This window comes from Gadus morhua, chromosome 7 (assembly GCF_902167405.1).
Source record: "Gadus morhua chromosome 7, gadMor3.0, whole genome shotgun sequence".
Classification (NCBI taxonomy): domain Eukaryota; kingdom Metazoa; phylum Chordata; class Actinopteri; order Gadiformes; family Gadidae; genus Gadus; species Gadus morhua.
The window spans coordinates 31,000,620-31,018,985 of NC_044054.1; the positions used below are offsets into that span (position 1 = coordinate 31,000,620).

Sequence of the window (18,366 nt, forward strand, 5' to 3'; positions counted from 1 at the left end):
CATAAGAGGACAAACTGATGCCACAAAAAGTGAATAGGCTTTATAAAACTACATAAAAAAAAATATATATATATTTTTTTAATTATTCATTTTTTTAAATTAATAATCGATTCTTGGCGTCAACAATCGATTCAGTAGATCGTGAAAATTAGAATCGCGATGCATCGTCATGACGATTATTTGGCACACCCCTACACGGCGCACACACACAACAACATATTGTACACACACATCAGCACCCTGCACACACACATAGACCAACATAGACCACCTCAGCGCCGATTGGATAAAACCCTCCGTGGGGAACCCTGTGAACCAATCAGCTCTCACCTTCCCGGGTCTGAAGACGGGAAACAGCTCGGTGACCCCGGGCAGCGCCTTGGCGGCGTCCTTCTGCATGATGCCGGCCAGGGGGAGGGTCAGGCTGTCGGGGGACCCCCCCGGGCCCAAGCCGGGCCCCACGCGGTCCGTCTCCGGCTCAGAGTCCGAGGAGCTGCTGAAGTCCACCTTGTCCCCGGAGGACGGGGCGATGATGGAGGGCAGGATGATGCCGTCGCCCTCCTCTCCAGCTGGAGGGAAGAAAACTTTATTCATACAGCAGTAGGGCTGGGTGATTAATCTATTTTTATTTTATTATTTCTTTTATATATATATATATATATATATATATATTTTTTTTTTTATAGAAGGGGCAGAACAGCTGGATACATATCGGTATACTATTTTAGATTCGACCACTTTGTTTTTTTTTTTACCATTTTGTGTATTTATTTAAGGCGAAAATTCAAAGTTCAAAGTTTTTTTGGGAGAGACATTCTAAATAAATAAAACATGTTTTCAAACTCAAAAATAAATCGTTTGAATAATCGTGATTTCAATATTGACATAATCGTGATTATGATTTTTCCCATAATCGAGCAGCCCTATACAGCAGCATTCAAAACACAACAGAGCTGCATTACAGACAGGAAACACACTCCCAACGATCATCAATGACAAGTCCGACCACTAGTCCAAACACTGATACTAAATAAAAGTAAGAGATAAATAAACATTGTCTTTCATTAAAAGCTGTGCCAAGACATTTTGAGCCCTGGTTTAGGTATAAAGCGTGAAGTGGTCTTCTCCTTTGGGATCAATAATCGATCAATGATCATCTACCATCCCCTCTCACCCGGGGTCTGAGCGGACGGAGCGGTGACGGTAGGAGGGGGGGGCGGGGGCATCAGCTTGGCGTCGATATCTTCACAGTCTGCATCGTAGTCGTCTTCATCGTCTGGAAACACAGAAACACACTTAGACACATCACACACTAAAGATGCACAACACAACCAACACTAAGACACAACACACACTAAGATGCAACACATCACACACTAAATATCACACACAAACCATCACACACACAACATATTCCACACTAAGACACAAAACATAACATCACTTCCTGTTGTGCTACAGATATGATGCCTCACTTCCTGTTAGACAGAAGAGGTACACACCAGACTTCCGGTTGGGCTGCAGGGTCCCCATAGCGTACTGGTACTTCCTGCTCTCATCCTCGGCCACCTCACTGATGTCAGAGTAGTCGATGGCATCTTCAGTACTCTTCACCCAGCCTGCAGGACATGGGGGGGGGCGAGGTAGGGGTTAGAGAGTACACAGACAGGTCAGGAAGGGGTTAGACAGTCCAGAGACAGGTCATTAAGGAGCAGGTAGGGGTTAGACAGTACAGAAACAGGTCAGACAGGAGCAGGTAGGGGTTGGACAGTAGAGACAGGTCAGACAGGAGCAGGTAGGGGCTAGACAGTACAGAGACAGGTCAGTAAGGAGCAGGTAGGGGTTAGACAGTACAGAGACGGGTCATTAAGGAGCAGGTAGGGGTTAGACAGTACAGAGACAGGTCATTAAGGAGCAGGTAGGGGTTAGACGGTACAGAGAAAGGTCATTAAGGAGCAGGTAGGGGTTGGACAGTACAGAGACAGGTCAGACAGGAGCAGGTAGGGGTTAGACAGTACAGAGACAGGTCAGACAGGAGCAGGTAGGGGTTAGACAGTACAGAGAAAGGTCAGACAGGAGCAGGTAGGGGTTGGACAGTAGACGGACAGGTCATTAAGGAGCAGGTAGGGGTTAGACAGTACAGAGACAGGTCATTAAGGAGCAGGTAGGGTTTAGACAGTATAGAGACAGGTCATTAAGGAGCAGGTAGGGGTGAGACAGTACAGAGAAAGGTTAGACAGGAGCAGGTAGGGGTTAGACAGTAGACGGACAGGTCATTAAGGAGCAGGTAGGGGTTGGACAGTACAGAGACAGGTCATTAAGGAGCAGGTAGGGGTGAGACAGTACAGATACAGGTCATTAAGGAGCAGGTTGGGGGTAGACAGTACAGAGACAGGTCATTAAGGAGCAGGTAGGGGTTGGACAGTACAGAGACAGGTCATTAAGGAGCAGGTAGGGGTTAGACAGTACAGAGACAGGTCATTAAGGAGCAGGTAGGGGTTAGACAGTACAGGTGCCAGTTCAAACACAGAGGACTGAACCCAGTGCCTCCAGTTGTAATCGGTGGACTAGACTATCGGTGCCTCTTCCTCACCCTCATCGTCGCAGCGGTCGGAGTCGTCACGGTCCTCCTCCTCGCTGGCTGTGATGTCGGTGAGGAGGGAGCCCAGACCCAGGGAGCCCAGACCCGCCAGGTGCTTCTTGGACTCCTGGAGACTCAGAAAAACATGGAGTCAATCACCACTGACACTCAGGTCAACAGGAACGAGGTGTGTGTGATCCATGTCATTAAGGAGCAGGTAGGGGTTAGACAGTACAGAGACAGGTCATTAAGGAGCAGGTAGTGGTTAGACAGTACAGAGACAGGTCATTAAGGAGCAGGTAGGGGTTAGACAGTACAGAGACAGGTCATTAAGGAGCAGGTAGGGATTAGACAGTACAGAGACAGGTCCTTAAGGAGCAGGTAGGGGTTAGGGGGCATCGATTGAGGCGGACACCCTGACCACTCGACTGTCGTGCTCACTTCTGAGCGATAACGATATAGCAGTATTATATATAGACTATCATAACACTGGTAAAACCTCCTCTTACAGCCTGAGGTTTTCAGTGTTTCCTTCCAGCTCTCATGGTCATAATCCAACCTAGTCTTTTTACTGTACGTACATCATCCAGCACGCTGTCGTCCTCCAGCTGTCCGTCTTCGTTGATGTTCCCGAAGAGGAACCCGGTCAGCGAGAAGGGGCGGCCCTGCTCCTCATCGCTGTCAGAGTCCGACATCTACAGGGTTCACGTCCCACCACAACACAAACATCCACACAATACAACACACACACAACGCGCGCACACACACACATACACACAATACAAAGACACAACACACATGACCCAACAGCAGTGACAGGGTTAGAGAGAAGGGCAGTCTCTCCATTAGAAAAACTGATTATGATTGACGACACTCAAGATAACATTAAAGAAAGAAGTTACAGAGCACAGATGGTGGGCAAACTGTGTAGCATTATAACTGATAACAGTAGTACTAACATTTTGTTACATATACTGATATCCGGGGGGGAGGGGGGATATATATTTATATATCGATGCATCTATCTATAGATATACATGTAGTTAGTGGTTTAATACACTCAAATGAGAGCCAGACTGACTTTAGTGATTCCAGTATGATGAACTCACTCTCCACCGCTGAGGCTGTTCAGAGTACTAAACATGTAACTAACCTTATTGACCAGGGTTTAACATTATGAAGACATCAACAAGGCTAAAACACATCCTAAGATAGTAGACTAATTAACGTGTATCTAGCCTTAGTGACCTGGGTTTAGTATGATGAAGACATCAACAAGGCTTACACACCACACATGCGAAACTAGCAGAGTATTGAACGTGTTAACTCACATTAGTAGCCCGGGTCTAGTATTATGAAGACCTCCACATGGCTTACACACTACACATCCTAACCTATTCGAATATTTAACGCGTTAACTCACCTTAGTCGCCCGGGTTCAGCGTGATGTTGGGTTCAGTGTTATGTTGTGTTCTGTGCACTGCTGCCTCGCTAAGTTACATGCCAGTCAGCTGCTAGTTTACCAGCAGGACGACCACCGCCTTTATACTGACACCCGCACTGCATGTGCAATATACTGTTGTTTTGTTTTTAATAAGCATGAGAAGTCATTTCAGGGTATTGTTTAATGTTTTGAGCTTTGGCGTACAGCAGCACCTCAAGTGCTAGCATTGCTAACTGGCTAACATAGTACCCGGATGGGCTGGCGCGAATTTGCGTCAGAGGTGCGTTCAAGAGCGCACTGTAAATTAGAGTGGTTCAGTTGATCACATGATCATTATAGAGTTATGATATATTAATTACAGATTTTTCAGTAATGTATTCACTGGCAGATAAGTGTTTTTCCTCAACTGTATAGTAAATGTAATTAGTATTTTGGTTATTGATGTCATAGATGGCCATGGATAATAACACATAACATTATAGGATGTTGTTGCTTTGGTCCAATCTGGAGCGGATGAATATTTCCCATAATGAAGAGTTAAAAGAAATGTGGTCGAAATAAGATTTCATATTTTCCACGGTAAATAACATGGTGACACATAATTCTAAATCATGGTAAATTACCCAATTCCTGATTGACGACCATAATGTATGACGTCCGGACAGTGGCGCAAAAAATGGGTATGCACTATATGCGGCGCATAGGGGCGCCGCACCAGAGGGGGCGCCAAAGCGATGGAAGTAAAATTATTTGAGTCGGCATTTTCTGTATTTAACAGCGTTTGTGTACATGCAAGGCCGCCTTAATGCACGGGCTTGCCTGGGCTGAAGCCCCAGGGCCTACGCCGATCGGGGGGCCTATCATGAGCTGCAGTAAAAAAACAAAAACATTTTATTTTATTTTATACTGGCCCATGATAGCCCCCCCGATCGGCGAAGGCCCAAGACAATGTGATTTTTTGTTTGGGGCTTACAAATATCAAAGGCCTATCATCAGCCAAGAAAAAAGAGGGTCAGTGGCCCCTTGACACCACAGCCAAAGTCGTCTCACCCCCCTCCCCCCGTCAGGATTTCTCGTCCAACCCCCCCCCTCTCAGGGGGACTACGAAACCTCTCAGCCCCAGGGCCCAATGGTAGGTTTAGGCAGGCCTGTGTACATGATATGATGATCAATAACAGAGGGACGTCAATGATAAGGCGCCCCCCCGCTCCTTCGCCTCCCTCCCCCCACGGCGCTCCAGTGGCCGCCCCCTCGACTACGCCCTGGAGGCGAGCGCCAGAGTGTCTTCATTTGAACCGTATTGTCATCTGATGACACGTACCTCAATATGGAGAGGCAGAGAAGAAAGCCCTCGGGGTCACAACATAGAAAAAGAAAGATTGGGAAGGTCGTTTTTATGGCAGTGTATCAAGAGGAGGCTTGTAAATATACAGGTTAGCTCAATCTACTACTAGTAAAACAAGTTGTCTTGCAACTGTGTACTGATCAGAATGGAGCCTACAATATAACGGATCATAACAAGAAAAATAAAGGAACTTGTTTGTGGCTATTTTGTTTTACTTCAATCTCTATGCAAGTCTTTGTTTTATGTCAATAGACCCAGTAAAAACGGAGTTATAAAGTTGATACTTTATAACTCCGTTAACAATCCAAAAGTGAATAAATTAATGATCCAAAAAAAATATTATCGGATCTGAATCGAGACTGAATCGTTCTACACAGTAGTGAACTCTTTTTCACAGGGACAAAATGCACAGATAGGGAATCCTAGAAATGGAAATTTTCTGGGTATCCTTGATCTCTTATAGCACGGTATGATGTTACACTGGCAGAGCATCTTAGAAAGGCTGCCTCTAAAAAAAAACACCAGATATCTGTCCTGGTGCACTCAAAATTATTTTTTTGATTCAATATCAGAGTGTGTTTTAGGTCAAATTTGTGCCCAGATCAAAGAGGGGGGGGGGGGCCTGCTATGTGTCTGCATACCCCCCAGAAAGTAGGCAGTTGCGCCCCTACGTCAGGAACTCAAATGTTGTGAAGCATACTCTTACACATAATACAATAACAATATTTTATAAAATATACAAATACATACAAATAATATTTTAAAATGAGGATCTCAGAATTTAATCACATCTGTTGAAATATATATAATTTTTTTATCAAATCAATTCATTTCAAACGTTTAAGGGGGCTCAAATCATGGAGAACAGGCGGAGCAGTCGTTTTAACACTAGGACCTTCCCAGCCCTGAAAGTCAAGGTTTTCAATCCCAACCGCACGCGCTTCTACAACCCCACTGGATCCACTGCTTCACTTTTTGCTCCCAGTGTCAAACGGATCCCCTCGTAGCTCGGTCAGATTACACCGCAGTATCCATGTTGGAAGAAATGATTCACCGTGATGAGATCACATCCGGACCAAAGCTCAACATGTTGTGAAACTACAAGGATAGTGATCTTCTTACCAACAGCGAGGAGAAAACCTGTTGAGTAACAATAAAAATAAAAAAAAAACACCAGGAAGCCTCATTTAGCCACTTTTAATAGTTTTAAAACATTGGGATTGGAAAAGAGTATAAAAGTGATCGTGTGTGACAATATGAAACCAGTTCAATATGCAAGGTGTGATGCCTCCTTTAAAAAGTCTCATCCTCAGACCGGTTAAAACCAGCTGTATGCGTACTCACTAAAACGATACAAGCAGTAGCTTCAAAATACAAACGCTGACCCCATATACAGCTTTACAAATGATCCGCTGAACTCACAGAGGGAGGGACGACAAGAGTCCAATGTACATTAAGGAGTCCACTGCGCTCGTAGAGGAAGGGGGATAAAAGAAGAGTAGAAATGTACATTACAGTCTACGACCACATATGGCAGTTCATCATGCATTACCATGGTAGCCCCAGTGAGGAAAAAAAACCCCAAGCACCGTCGCTGTCACATAACAACAGAGTCCGGCCTTGTCCAGAGCCGGGACGACACAGACCGGACCGGGTCCAGGTTGCTCTCCGCGTCGACACTGAGAAAAAGACCCTCTGCTGACCGCCGCCTCCTCTGGCTCCGCCTCCTCTGGCTCCGCCTTCTCCATGTTGAGGTACGTTGTATAAAAATAGGACTAACCATAATTCTAGAAGCCGCCCGTCGTTCAGAGTACCGGGACTCGGGTGTGATGATGATGATGATGATGATGAAACATAATGCGAAAGGAATACGGTTGAATAAATAACATGAGACCCAGAGAACCCAGGGGGATTCTGGGAGATGAAACCACGCCCCCTCCGCAGTGCTGGAGAATAAAAGGAGAGAGAGACACCTTCCCTCCCTCCCCGGTCAGACCCGCCCCCTCAAGGGTCCGAGTCTTCAGCACCAAACCCAAACATGTCAATACCCTGGACGCTCTGCTGGGGGGGGGGGGGGTGGCTCCCCTCCGTCCGCCCTTGGGGGATCCCGGCCGTGTCCGGGGCGTACCCCCCCGGGTGTGTTGATGGCGTTGGGCCGAGCCCGGGAGGGGGGGGGTCCGGGGTGAAGCCGCTCTGTGATTGGTCGCTAGGTGAGGGAGCTTCCTGACCGGTCGAACTTCTTCCCCTTGGAGAGCGCGGCGACCTGCTTCAGCAGCTCCCGGTTCTTGGTCTGCGGACACAGAGCAGATCCCGGGTCAAGGCTAAAGTACACTACTCTGACTCCGTAACCACGGAGACCCCCCCCCTCGAGCCTTCGAAATTCTCCGTCGGGAATGTCGAGCCTTCGAAGTTCTCCGTCGGGAATGTCGGATGAGCGATGCAATTCGCCGCCCGATCACAAGGTGCAAAGTAAACAAGATGCAAAAGAAGTACAAAAGTCAACACAAATACTACCAAATAATACAAATAGACAAGGATAATTAAAAACGAAAGGCGGTGTTGCTGTCGTGAGAGGAGACAGACCGGAAAAGCTGATTCTGGAAATGATGTTGTTAGAGGACCGATCACAGCCCCCCTCGCCATCTCCATCCGTCTCCGTTGCGTTGACGGAAAGTTAATAGAGATTGGATACGCATGTAGAGCTACAGAGAGGGTCTCCTATGACAGAGAAGGCTCTCCGTGCCTACGTACAGCACTTTACGGAGTAGTAAGAGAACCAGCCTTTAGTCTGAGCCACTCTGCTGACCCTGACTCCGGCCATGGGACAGTTACAACTCGTCCCCCACTAAAAGGTTTGCTGGTAATATTCTCTTGGCCACTTCACTTGAGACTTTGATTTGGGACAACGATCAAATATGATCTGAATAAGGCTACGTTGCCGTCGCTAATACTTGTGGGAAGTGGAGTTTTAAAAGCCAGAGGCACAATGATAATATTGAATTCAAAACCTTAGGAAACATATTTGACATTTTTCCTTGGATATGTATGTAGAGACGTGTCGGAACAACAGGCTACCTGCTGCTGCTCCATCGACTCCTTGTGGGCCTTGTCCATGTTGTTCATCTTGACCCGCATGTTCGATTCCTGGTACTGGAAGTCGGCTTTGATCTCCGTCAGCTGGGAGGAAACAAGCCGTCGGTCAGTTGAGTTTGGAGAACGGTGAGGAGGTTTCACTCCTGTAACTTCTTCAGGAGAAGAGTGTATAAAAAGACAGAGGGCCGCATTTCAGGGTCCACCCAACAAGCTAAGCTGTCCTTTGGACTCCAGGACCGGTCCTCACTAGGGGGAGAGTTAGCATTTCAGCAGCTATTAGTGAGAGTCTAGTCTGGCTGAACGGAAGTGGACAGCGTCTATTGCCTAGCGTCGGATTTGGCCGCGACTCCACCCCTTCCGGTTGCTCCCCCTCAAACTCGGAAACTAGGCAGTATGGCGAGTTTTGAAGAGGACTTTGACGGCGCTGTAAAGCTAGCATGTTTGGCTCTTTCCGTCGAAAAATTGAAAAGAACTGCAAAAGATTTGCTGAGGAATAAAGATGTTCTATTTTGCAGGGACACCGCTGCTGCTTCCCAGGCTTAGCCCCGCCCTAGACGGTTGTGATTGGTTTAAAGAAATAAAAACAGGCCCGCCCAGTTTCCCCACGGATAGACGGCTCGAGGTAGCGTGGCTCCAGACCGTTCTACTTGCTGTAGTTTGGTCTGGCTTTGCGAGACTAGGGTCTAACAGGACCAGGGTCTAACCGGAGTCCCACAGGTTAAGCCTGGCGTCTCAGGGTCTATGAGCTCAGAGGTAAATGCATCTTAAACTGCAGCACTAGAGTCCCCCCCCGCCCCCCAGAGTGTCTCGGGGTCTACGAGCCGACCCCCGGGGGGGGGGGTGCTCGGCGGGCACCTTGCGGTCTTTCTCCAGGATGGTCTGGTCCCTCTGCTGGAGCATCCTCTTCATCGACATAACCTCCTCCTTCAGCTGGCTGATGAGGATGAAGTTGTCCGTCCCCCCGGAGTCCATCGACTGAGTGATGGAGCTACTGGTGAGGGAGAAAGTACTGGTTAACCTACAGACCAGGGAGGCGGAGACAGAGGTTAATACACAGAACACACACAGGCACAGATACTGGGTACAACACAACTGAGAGACTAGGGAGGAGGAGATACGGTAAGGAGCAGGGAGGAGGAGATACGGGTAGGATCAGAGAGGAGGAGATATGGTAAGGATCAGAGAGGAGATACGGTAGGGAGGAGGAGATACGGGTAGGATCAGAGAGGAGGAGATACGGTAAGGAGCAGAGAGGAGGAGATACGGTTAGGAGCAGAGAGGAGGAGATACGGTTAGGAGCAGAGAGGAGGAGATACGGTTAGGAGCAGAGAGGAGGAGATACGGTTAGGAGCAGAGAGGAGGAGATACGGTTAGGAGCAGAGAGGAGGAGATACGGGTAGGAGCAGAGAGGAGATACAGTTAGGAGCAGAGAGGAGATACAGTTAGGAGCAGAGAGGAGGAGATACGGTAAGGAGCAGAGAGGAGGAGATACGGTTAGGAGCAGAGAGGAGGAGATACGGGTAGGAGCAGAGAGGAGATACAGTTAGGAGCAGAGAGGAGATACGGTAAGGAGCAGAGAGGAGATACGATTAGGAGCAGAGAGAGGAGATACGGTTAGGAGCAGATACGCTAAGGAGCAGAGAGGAGGAGATACGGTTAGGAGCAGAGAGGAGGAGATACGGTAAGGAGCAGAGAGGAGGAGATATGGTAAGGAGCAGAGAGGAGATACGGTTAGGAGCAGAGAGAGGAGATACGGTTAGGAGCAGAGAGGAGGAGATACGGTAAGGAGCAGAGAGGAGGAGATACGGTAAGGAGCAGAGAGGAGGAGATACGTTAAGGAGCAGAGAGGAGGAGATACGGTAAGGAGCAGAGAGAGGACATATGGGAAGGAGCAAAGAGGAGATACGGTAAGGAGCAGTGAGGAGATACGGTTAGGAGCAGAGAGGAGGAGATACGGCTAGGAGCAGTGAGGAGATACGGTCAGGAGCAGAGAGGAAATACGGTTAGGAGCAGAGAGAGGAGATACGGTTAGGAGCAGAGAGGAGGAGATACGGTTAGGAGCAGTGAGGAGATACGGTCAGGAGCAGAGAGGAGATACGGTTAGGAGCAGAGAGAGGAGATACGGTTAGGAGCAGAGAGGAGGAGATACGGTTAGGAGCAGAGAGGAGATACGGTTAGGAGCAGAGAGAGGAGATACGGTTAGGAGCAGAGAGGAGGAGATACGGTAAGGAGCAGAGAGGAGGAGATACGGTTAGGAGCAGAGAGGAGGAGATACGGTCAGGAGCAGAGAGTAGATACGGTCAGGAGCAGAGTGAAGATACGGTTAGGAGCAGAGAGAGGAGATACGGTTAGGAGCAGAGAGGAGATACGGTTAGGAGCAGAGAGGAGATACGGTTAGGAGCAGAGAGGAGATACGGTTAGGAGCAGAGAGGAGATACGGTTAGGAGCAGAGAGGAGATACGGTTAGGAGCAGAGAGGAGATACGGTTAGGAGCAGAGAGGAGATACGGTTAGGAGCAGAGAGGAGATACGGTAAGGAGCAGAGAGGAGGAGATACGGTAAGGAGCAGAGAGGAGGAGATAAGGTAAGGAGCAGAGAGAGGAGATAAGGTAAGGAGCAGAGAGAGGAGATAAGGTAAGGAGCAGAGAGGAGGAGATACGGTTAGGAGCAGAGAGGAGATACGGTCAGGAGCAGAGAGGAGATACGGTTAGGAGCAGAGAGGAGGAGATACGGTCAGGAGCAGAGAGAGGAGATACGGTTAGGAGCAGAGAGAGGAGATACGGTTAGGAGCAGAGAGAAGATACGGTTAGGAGCAGAGAGGAGATACGTAAGGAGCAGAGAGGAGATACGATCAGGAGCAGAGATATGGTTAGGATCAGAGAGGAGATACGGTTAGGAGCAGAGAGGAGATACGGTTAGGAGCAGTGAGGAGGAGATAGTTGGGAGCAGAGAGGAGATACGGTTAGGAGCAGAGAGGAGATACGGTTAGGAGCAGAGAGGAGGAGATACGGTTAGGAGCAGAGAGGAGATACGGTTAGGAGCAGAGAGGAGGAGATACAGTTAGGAGCAGAGAGGAGATACGGTTAGGAGCAGAGGAGTTTCGAAGGGTAAGTAAGAAACAAAGAAAGTAAAGCATTGCTACCAAAAACCAGCGATTTACTAATCAGCGTATGAATTTGTTTCTTCTCCCATTTATTAATCTGATGTTAACGTGAGGAATGAATGCTCTATCTAACCTGTCTCCGTTTGACGGCTTCAGCTCCAGTTTTGGTTTCTTCTTGGGCGTCTCCTTCTGGATGGAAGACGACTTATGGCTGCAGAGAGAAGCGAGACGGACGGATGAGCACCAGGCAGGAGGAGCAGAGACGCGGGGAGAGAGAGCCGAGGGAGCAGAAAGGAAGGAACAGGGGAGCGGGGAAGGAGGAATAGGAGGAGGAGAAAGAGCTTGGAAAGCAGAGGGGGGGAGCAGCAGTGGGGAATACGAGGAGCAGGAGGAGGTCAGGGAGGAACAGAAGGAGAGCCGGGTCTCACCTCTGCTTCCATAGTCCTGGCTCCTGCTCCGGACTCAGACTCCCACTCAGTCTGTGAACAACAACAACGTCGTCAACAACACAAAAACCTCCCCCAACATGGCAACATTTGAGGCCGCGATGCAATTAAGACACCCGTCTGTCTGGAGGCTAGACCTACTCGCTCTGGAGTGGAACCCCCATAGGCTGCTGGCTATCTGGAGGCTAGACCTCTTGGCTATAGAGTGGGGTCCCCCATAGTCCCTGTAGGCTGCTGTCTGGAGGCTAGAGCTCCTGGCTCACGGGCCGGGTGACCCGTGGGCCGACCTACTTGTGGTGGGAGCTGCTGTGACGGTTGTGCGGGTGTTGCTGGTGGTGGTGGGGTCGGGAGTGCTGGTCCTTATCACCGAGGGAGGAGGAGGAGTTGGAGGAGCCAAAGCCCTTCCTCTGATCCTTGGTCTTCTGCAGCACGCGGCGGTACGACAGAGTACACAGCCAGCACAGCAGCTTACCGTCCACCTACACACACACACAGAGTTACACACACACACACATAGGTGTTACGAGAGAGTACACTGCCAGCAGGGCAGCTTACCGTGCACCTACACACACACATATAGGTGTTACGAGAGAGTACACTGCCAGCAGGGTAGCTTACCGTGCACCTACACACACACACACACACACACATATAGGTGTTACGAGAGAGTACACTGCCAGCAGGGTAGCTTACCGTGCACCCACACACACACACACACACACAGTCTCCCCGCTGATCCACAGAGACTTTCAGGTGAGGCTGACAACAAGCAAATCATTCGGTCATAATTGGAGAAGCTACAAAGAACATTCCTGAAATTCCCAACTGCTTGATATTCAGCATTCAGCTCGAGGCGTGTCTGTGTGAGTGTCACCAGGTAGGCGCGTACCTTTCTCCGGCCCTCCTCCTTCCTGTCGAAGGCACACTGCTGCTTGCACTGCTCACAGGTCTGCGGTGGGCCGTACTTCTTCTCTGAGTTGGTGCAGCGCTGGCACTTGGTGCCGATGAAGGCAGCGATGATGTTACAGTACTGGCAGGGCTTGGGCTGCAGGGGGACAAGGGGTTAGCAGGTCAGTACACAGCACGCCCCCATAGTAGGACGATCCCCCACTGAGGGATACCGTGCAGAACATGCATATAAACATTGCAGGCCAAGGCATTACAACATCTTTACACTCAGTACAACTACTTCATCATTAATAATGATTGATTAATAACAGCCCAATCAGAAGGGAGAACAGAATGTGGTTGGATGAAGACAAGAAGACCGCTCACCGTCCCAAACTGTTTCACATTCTGGGCGCATTTCTTGCAGATTGTGTTTGTTTTACTGGGAAGAGAAAGGTAAAGTCAGTGAGACAGGTCCTAGGTGGTGCTGAAACGTTGTGAGAGAGCACTGCGCAGTGAGACAGTTCCTAGGTGGTTCTGAAACACAGAGCACTGTGATGTGAGACAGATCCTAGGAGGTGCTGAAACATGACCCACCTCTCCTGCTGGAACTCCGAGCGGCAGTACGTACACTTCACCATGGGGTGTGCGATGCGACACTCCTGGGGCCAGAAACAAATACAGATATTAAATACAGATACACAGGTATACACGCCGAACTAACAGAAGAATACAACTTATTATCAACTCCAACTGAGTCAGGTCTCACAACCTTAACCGACAGAAAAAAGGTTGAGATAAACAAGTGAAATGAACAATGTCTAGACTTTTTTTTTCATTTCCTGCGCTTTTAAAATGTGTCATCCTTGCCTTTTTAAAAGGAAATTTGGATGGAATGCCACCCTATCTGTGACTTGTATATCTATATCTAAATATCATGGACTTTGTGTTTATCGGAGATGACGCTCTTGTCTGAGTCAACAAGGACAATAAAGACTGCGTGGGGTTTTAAAGTTGATAAAGATAAATGGTACGTTTACTCATCCATATAGCAATATGGTAAAACACTCAATTGCAAATCGCTTAAGTAACTCGTTATTACGAGTATGTGACCGCTGTCGAAGAGTTGATCTGTGTTCGGATCAAGCTCTCAACATGTTGCTCATCCATAGCATTAAAGCTTACATTACATAAGACCCAAGCGGGCCAGTGCCTGCATGTTGCATCTCAAGGCTCGGTCGTCAGTCTGTTTCTATTTACATTTTCTTCAAAGCCACTAGCTGGGACTGGACCACCACCAGCCACCCACACACACACACACTGAACACCCACCTTGCAGAGCTGCTGGCCCTGGGACAGCTCCTCGAAGGGGTACCGCTGGTTACACTTGGTGCAGGCGTACAGAGCCGTGGTGGCCATGCTCTCAGCGGACAGGTCAGCTGGATCCCCTGGACGCTGCTGCTGCTGCTGCTTTGCTCGGCGCTCTGCCTGGCGGCTAGCGATAGCAGATAACCTCCGCTAGCTGGCTAACTCGTTAGCAGAATGTAGCCCTGGAGGTAGCCTGAGATTAGCTTTAGCAGGCTGGGTACCAGGCGAAGAACAATAAACTCAGAACATCAACAGCCTCTCCTTGCGGACGTGGAGGCGGAGTGATTATCAGCGGATATCGATCACTAGCGATCGATCGGGTCGGGAGGTGGGGCTGGTCGGCCGGGATCAAGAGGGTCTTTTTACAAGTTTCCTCGGTTCTAGTCAAGAGAAATGTATTTTCCTGTTTTCCTTCTCTCTTTTTTGTATCGGCGATGTCGTCATGTCCCCGGATGTGGCCAAGCGGATGTTGGCACCGACTGCGGAAGAAAAGACGGCCAATCGCGAAGCGGCATCCAAGCGCGGTTCCACGTTTTAAAAAAACTCAGCCAATTACAGATCGGCGGGTTTGGAGACGCACCTTAGGGTGCCACTTTTTCAAAACAATTCCTTTGTGATTAAAATACCGGTGGGGTGTGATTATTAATAACCCAGGGACATAAGACAATCCAATAGAAGCCGCACGGCCCTTCTGTCACTGATCCAAACATCACAGCTCATTGTTCTCCTGAGGTCTGCCGGGCCGGCGTCACGCGAGGACACAGGGCAGCCAAACAAACACATCATGACATCACGGACATGCAAAGGTTGTTCTCCTCGCATGCCCCCATTCTAAAACGTAACGTCTAATTATGACATCACAATGAACAAAAGTAAAGCACAATACGATGAACACAAGTGTGCGATAATATTGTAATATTCACCCCATTCCATACATCGTTGCCTATGAAGAGCATACACAGACCACTGTTGGTAGACACATGAGCAGTCTTTTGGTGAGCTGGACATCGTAACTAGACTTAATAAGAGATGCGAAGAGGTCATGGCGCCACTTTATTACGGGATGGATCACAATATCTGGTTCATCAATCACAAACTGTAACAGTGACCTCCGTCCCATTCTAGGTTCCACGTGTACATAAAAAGGCACTAAATCGTATCTCTAGATCTGGTAATGTCCTGAAACTCACACCTGAAGTACTCACTATGCAGACAAGTCATACAATGGTTGGGCACCTTGTTAAATCGCTGATTGTGCACCTGGTTTCCTTGTTAAATCACTAGTTACACACCTGGTTAAATCACTGGTTGCACACCTTGTTAAATCACTGGTTATACACCTGGTTAAATCACTGGTTGGGCACCTGGTTAAATCACTGAAGCGGAACGCAGACAGTGTTAAAAAAGGCACAGATGTCTCCTCCCATTAGTTATGGCAAACAACCTCTCAAAACATTATTGTTCTTAGTGTATAATCTATGTTGTCTCGTTTTAAAAACAATAACTCCCATGTAACACAAAAAGTTTGGCCCAAAGGTCATCTCTCGCCGGTTGGATGAAATCACGAACACACATATTGACTCAACTTACAACAAGCTGAGAAAGCGTGAAAACATGTCCTTCATAAAGTAGAATAGTGTTGTTACGTGTTAAGTTTGAAAAGTGAAAGGGTGTTAGTTTTCATTAAGAGGAATATCATAGTGTAGCTATTCTGTTACGCTCTAAACGTGTCTACGGTCAAACGTCGTATCGTTTTTGGTCACACTACTTAAGAGTTGAATCCAGTTCCTGGTTGAGTTTTGGTCGCGTTCCAGAGGACCCAGAGCCCTACCGGGATGTGGTTCAGTGTACAGCACACCTGCATGCGTCATGGCTGGCAAGTGAGCGTCTACGCAGACGCTGTGTCTACATTAAGCCCTTAGAGAGTGTATACAAGCCATACAATTCATTAATAACTTAGTTTAATAACCACTAGTGTTTCTAAGAGGATCAGTCCTTGCGTCTGATTGGCTGATATGATGGAGCGTTCCCATTGGATGATGTCTCAACCCTGGAGGTTGGGGGGCGGGGCTACAGCACCTCTGCTCTGGTCGCTAAATACGTCTGGCACAGACACACACACACACACACGCACACATACATACAGACAGACGCACATACACACACACACACACACACACACACATTCTCTCTTTGGTGCAGGGCGGTCGTTAGTGTAGAAGGTAGGGCCCGTGGTGAGTAGAGTCTTCTAGAAGGTAGGGCCCTTGGTGGGTAGAGTCTTCTAGAAGGTAGGGCCCGTGGTGGGTAGAGTCTTCTAGAAGGTAGGGCCCGTGGTGGGTAGAGTCTTCTAGAAGGTAGGGCCCTTGGTGAGTAGAGTCTTCTAGAAGGTAGGGCCCGTGGTGGGTAGAGTCTTCTAGAAGGTAGGGCCCGTGGTAGGTAGTGTTCTAGAAGGTAGGGCCCGTGGTGGGTAGAGTCTTCTAGAAGGTAGGGCCCGTGGTGGGTAGAGTCTTCTAGAAGGTAGGGCCCGTGGTGGGTAGAGTCTTCTAGAAGGTAGGGCCCGTGGTGGGTAGAGTCTTCTAGAAGGTAGGGCCCTTGGTGGGTAGAGTCTTCTAGAAGGTAGGGCCCTTGGTGGGTAGAGTCTTCTAGAAGGTAGGGCCCTTGGTGGGTAGAGTCTTCTAGAAGGTAGGGCCCGTGTTGGGTAGAGTCTTCTAGAAGGTAGGGCCCGTGGTGGGTAGAGTCTTCTAGAAGGTAGGGCCTGTGGTAGGTAGTGTTCTAGAAGGTAGGGCCCGTGGTAGGTAGTGTTCTAGAAGGTAGGGCCCGTGGTAGGTAGTGTTCTAGAAGGTAGGGCCCGTGGTAGGTAGTGTTCTAGAAGGTAGGACCGGTGGTAGGTCCGACCCTGAGGAGCTAAGGATGTGTAGAAGCCGGTAGAATATTGGTGACAGCAGGGTCTCTTCTAGAGGGAAGGATATTCTAGAAGGTAGGGTCTCCTAGAAGGTAGAGTCTTCTGGAAGGTAGGGTTCTAGAAGGTAGGGTCTCCTAGAAGGTAGGGTTCTAGAAGGTAGGGTTCTAGAAGGTAGGGTCTCCTAGAAGGTAGGGTTCTAGAAGGTAGGGTTCTAGAAGGTAGGGTTCTAGAAGGTAGGGTCTCCTAGAAGGTAGGGTCTCCTAGAAGGTAGGGTTCTAGAAGGTAGGGTCTTTTTTCTAGAAGGTAGGGTTCTGGAAGGTAGGGTTCTGGAAGGTAGGGTTCTAGAAGGTAGGGTCTTCTAGAATGTAGAGTCTTCTAGAGGGTAGGGTTCTAGAAGGTAGGGTCTTCTAGAATGTAGAGTCTTCTAGAGGGTAGGGTTCTAGAAGGTAGGGTCTTCTAGAATGTAGAGTCTTCTAGAGGGTAGTGTCTTTCTTCTAGAAGGTAGGGTCTCCTAAAAGGTAGTATTCTAGAAGGTAGGATATTCTAGGCAGTAGGATGTTCTAGAAGGTAGGGTCTTTCTTCTGGAGGGTAGGGTCTCCTAGGCGGTAGGATTCTAGGAGGTAGGGTTCTAGAAGGTAGATAGATTCTCCTAGACGGTAGGATATTGTAGGTAGTAGGGTGCGCTAGAAGGTAGGGTGCTGGAGGAGGTGGAGGTCAGACGAAGGTCTGGACGGGGGGGTGGAGCAGGTTGGGGTGGGGGGGGGGGGGGGGGGGGGTCAGACGAAGGTCTGGACGGGGGTGATGGAGCGGGTTGGGAGGGGAGTCAGACGAAGGTCTGGACGGGGGTGATGGAGCGGGTGGGGGACCCCGCCCTCTCGGAGGAGGAGGAGGCGGAGCGGTTGGTCACCTCCCTCTGCAGCTCCTCCACCCGCCGCTGGAGCTCCGCCCGCCGGGCCAGCAGCTCCTTGTAGCGCTGGTGCACCGGCTCCTGCACACGCACACACACGCACACGCACACGCACACGCACACACGTCACATTAGGTAGGCCTACGTCACATCCTCCACACCAGATAGTGCCATGTGCGTTACCATGGCAAAATACTAAGAAGGAACAAAGTTCCTCTATTGTCTTACAGCCTACTCATGATCACATGACCAACACACATGTAGGAATGCCTAAATATATACACAAACTG

The 18,366-nt window shown here is 49.0% G+C and overlaps 3 protein-coding genes and 2 long non-coding RNA genes across 22 annotated transcripts in view; 2 read left to right on the forward strand and 3 right to left on the reverse strand.

Moving 5' to 3' along the window:
- taf1 (TAF1 RNA polymerase II, TATA box binding protein (TBP)-associated factor) overlaps window positions 1-4,287 on the reverse strand; it is a 32,734-nt gene extending 28,447 nt beyond the window's left edge. For 2 of the 3 annotated variants that reach the window (XM_030360700.1, XM_030360702.1), the window contains exons 1-6: window positions 4,005-4,285; window positions 3,163-3,276; window positions 2,594-2,708; window positions 1,503-1,619; window positions 1,175-1,276; window positions 331-569 (exon numbers count right to left, since the gene is read on the reverse strand). In XM_030360700.1, the coding sequence (XP_030216560.1) occupies window positions 331-569; window positions 1,175-1,276; window positions 1,503-1,619; window positions 2,594-2,708; window positions 3,163-3,276 (687 nt within the window). In that variant the 5' untranslated portion in view covers window positions 4,005-4,285. Of the gene's footprint in view, window positions 1-330; window positions 570-1,174; window positions 1,277-1,502; window positions 1,620-2,593; window positions 2,709-3,162; window positions 3,277-4,004 lie in introns of all 3 variants that reach the window. The other variant, XM_030360701.1, reaches the window with a different exon arrangement.
- A 2,264-nt stretch (window positions 4,288-6,551) lies between these two features.
- Window positions 6,552-14,783, reverse strand: fam76b (family with sequence similarity 76 member B). 7 transcript variants are annotated; one of them, XM_030360727.1, is made up of 10 exons: window positions 14,232-14,771; window positions 13,497-13,561; window positions 13,287-13,341; window positions 12,901-13,056; window positions 12,303-12,490; window positions 11,994-12,044; window positions 11,699-11,776; window positions 9,319-9,481; window positions 8,446-8,547; window positions 6,552-7,660 (listed from the first exon to the last, which is right to left on the reverse strand). In XM_030360727.1, exons 1-10 carry the CDS (start codon window positions 14,316-14,318, stop codon window positions 7,577-7,579), a joined length of 1,029 nt encoding a protein of 342 aa, XP_030216587.1. In that variant the 5' UTR covers window positions 14,319-14,771; the 3' UTR covers window positions 6,552-7,576. The 7 variants fall into 7 exon arrangements, with proteins under 7 accessions (XP_030216587.1, XP_030216589.1, XP_030216588.1 ...); XM_030360729.1 differs by having other exon boundaries at window positions 9,319-9,451; window positions 14,232-14,767; XM_030360728.1 differs by having other exon boundaries at window positions 9,319-9,454; window positions 14,232-14,765.
- Window positions 14,784-16,442: 1,659 nt separating this feature from the next.
- On the forward strand, window positions 16,443-17,212 carry LOC115546909 (uncharacterized). Of its 3 annotated transcripts, none has more exons than XR_003977300.1 (3): window positions 16,443-16,687; window positions 17,016-17,077; window positions 17,109-17,212. It is a non-coding gene; the product is annotated as an uncharacterized LOC115546909 (long non-coding RNA). The 3 variants fall into 3 exon arrangements; XR_003977301.1 differs by having other exon boundaries at window positions 17,016-17,108; window positions 17,140-17,205; XR_003977302.1 differs by having other exon boundaries at window positions 17,140-17,195.
- An 86-nt stretch (window positions 17,213-17,298) lies between these two features.
- Window positions 17,299-17,741, forward strand: LOC115546910 (uncharacterized). The gene is made up of 3 exons (XR_003977303.1): window positions 17,299-17,372; window positions 17,437-17,517; window positions 17,567-17,741. It is a non-coding gene; the product is annotated as an uncharacterized LOC115546910 (long non-coding RNA).
- A 214-nt stretch (window positions 17,742-17,955) lies between these two features.
- mtmr2 (myotubularin related protein 2) overlaps window positions 17,956-18,366 on the reverse strand; it is a 13,376-nt gene continuing 12,965 nt past the window's right edge. For all 8 annotated transcript variants that reach the window (XM_030360709.1, XM_030360714.1, XM_030360713.1 and 5 more), the window contains exon 16: window positions 17,956-18,157. In XM_030360709.1, coding sequence (XP_030216569.1) covers window positions 17,993-18,157 — 165 coding nt within the window. In that variant the 3' untranslated portion in view covers window positions 17,956-17,992. The remainder of the gene's footprint in view (window positions 18,158-18,366) is intronic.

What these genes read in the sequence shown, in the direction of transcription:
- fam76b (XM_030360727.1), bottom strand. Translation starts at nt 14,318, where the DNA reads ATGGCCACCACGGCTCTGTACGCCTGCACCAAGTGTAACCAGCGGTAC. An exon ending in TCGGAGTTCCAGCAGGAGAG is followed by an intron (nt 13,342 to 13,496) that starts GTGGGTCATGTT and finishes TTCTCTTCCCAG; the next exon opens with TAAAACAAACACAATCTGCA. An exon ending in ATGTGAAACAGTTTGGGACG is followed by an intron (nt 13,057 to 13,286) that starts GTGAGCGGTCTT and finishes GTCCCCCTGCAG; the next exon opens with CCCAAGCCCTGCCAGTACTG.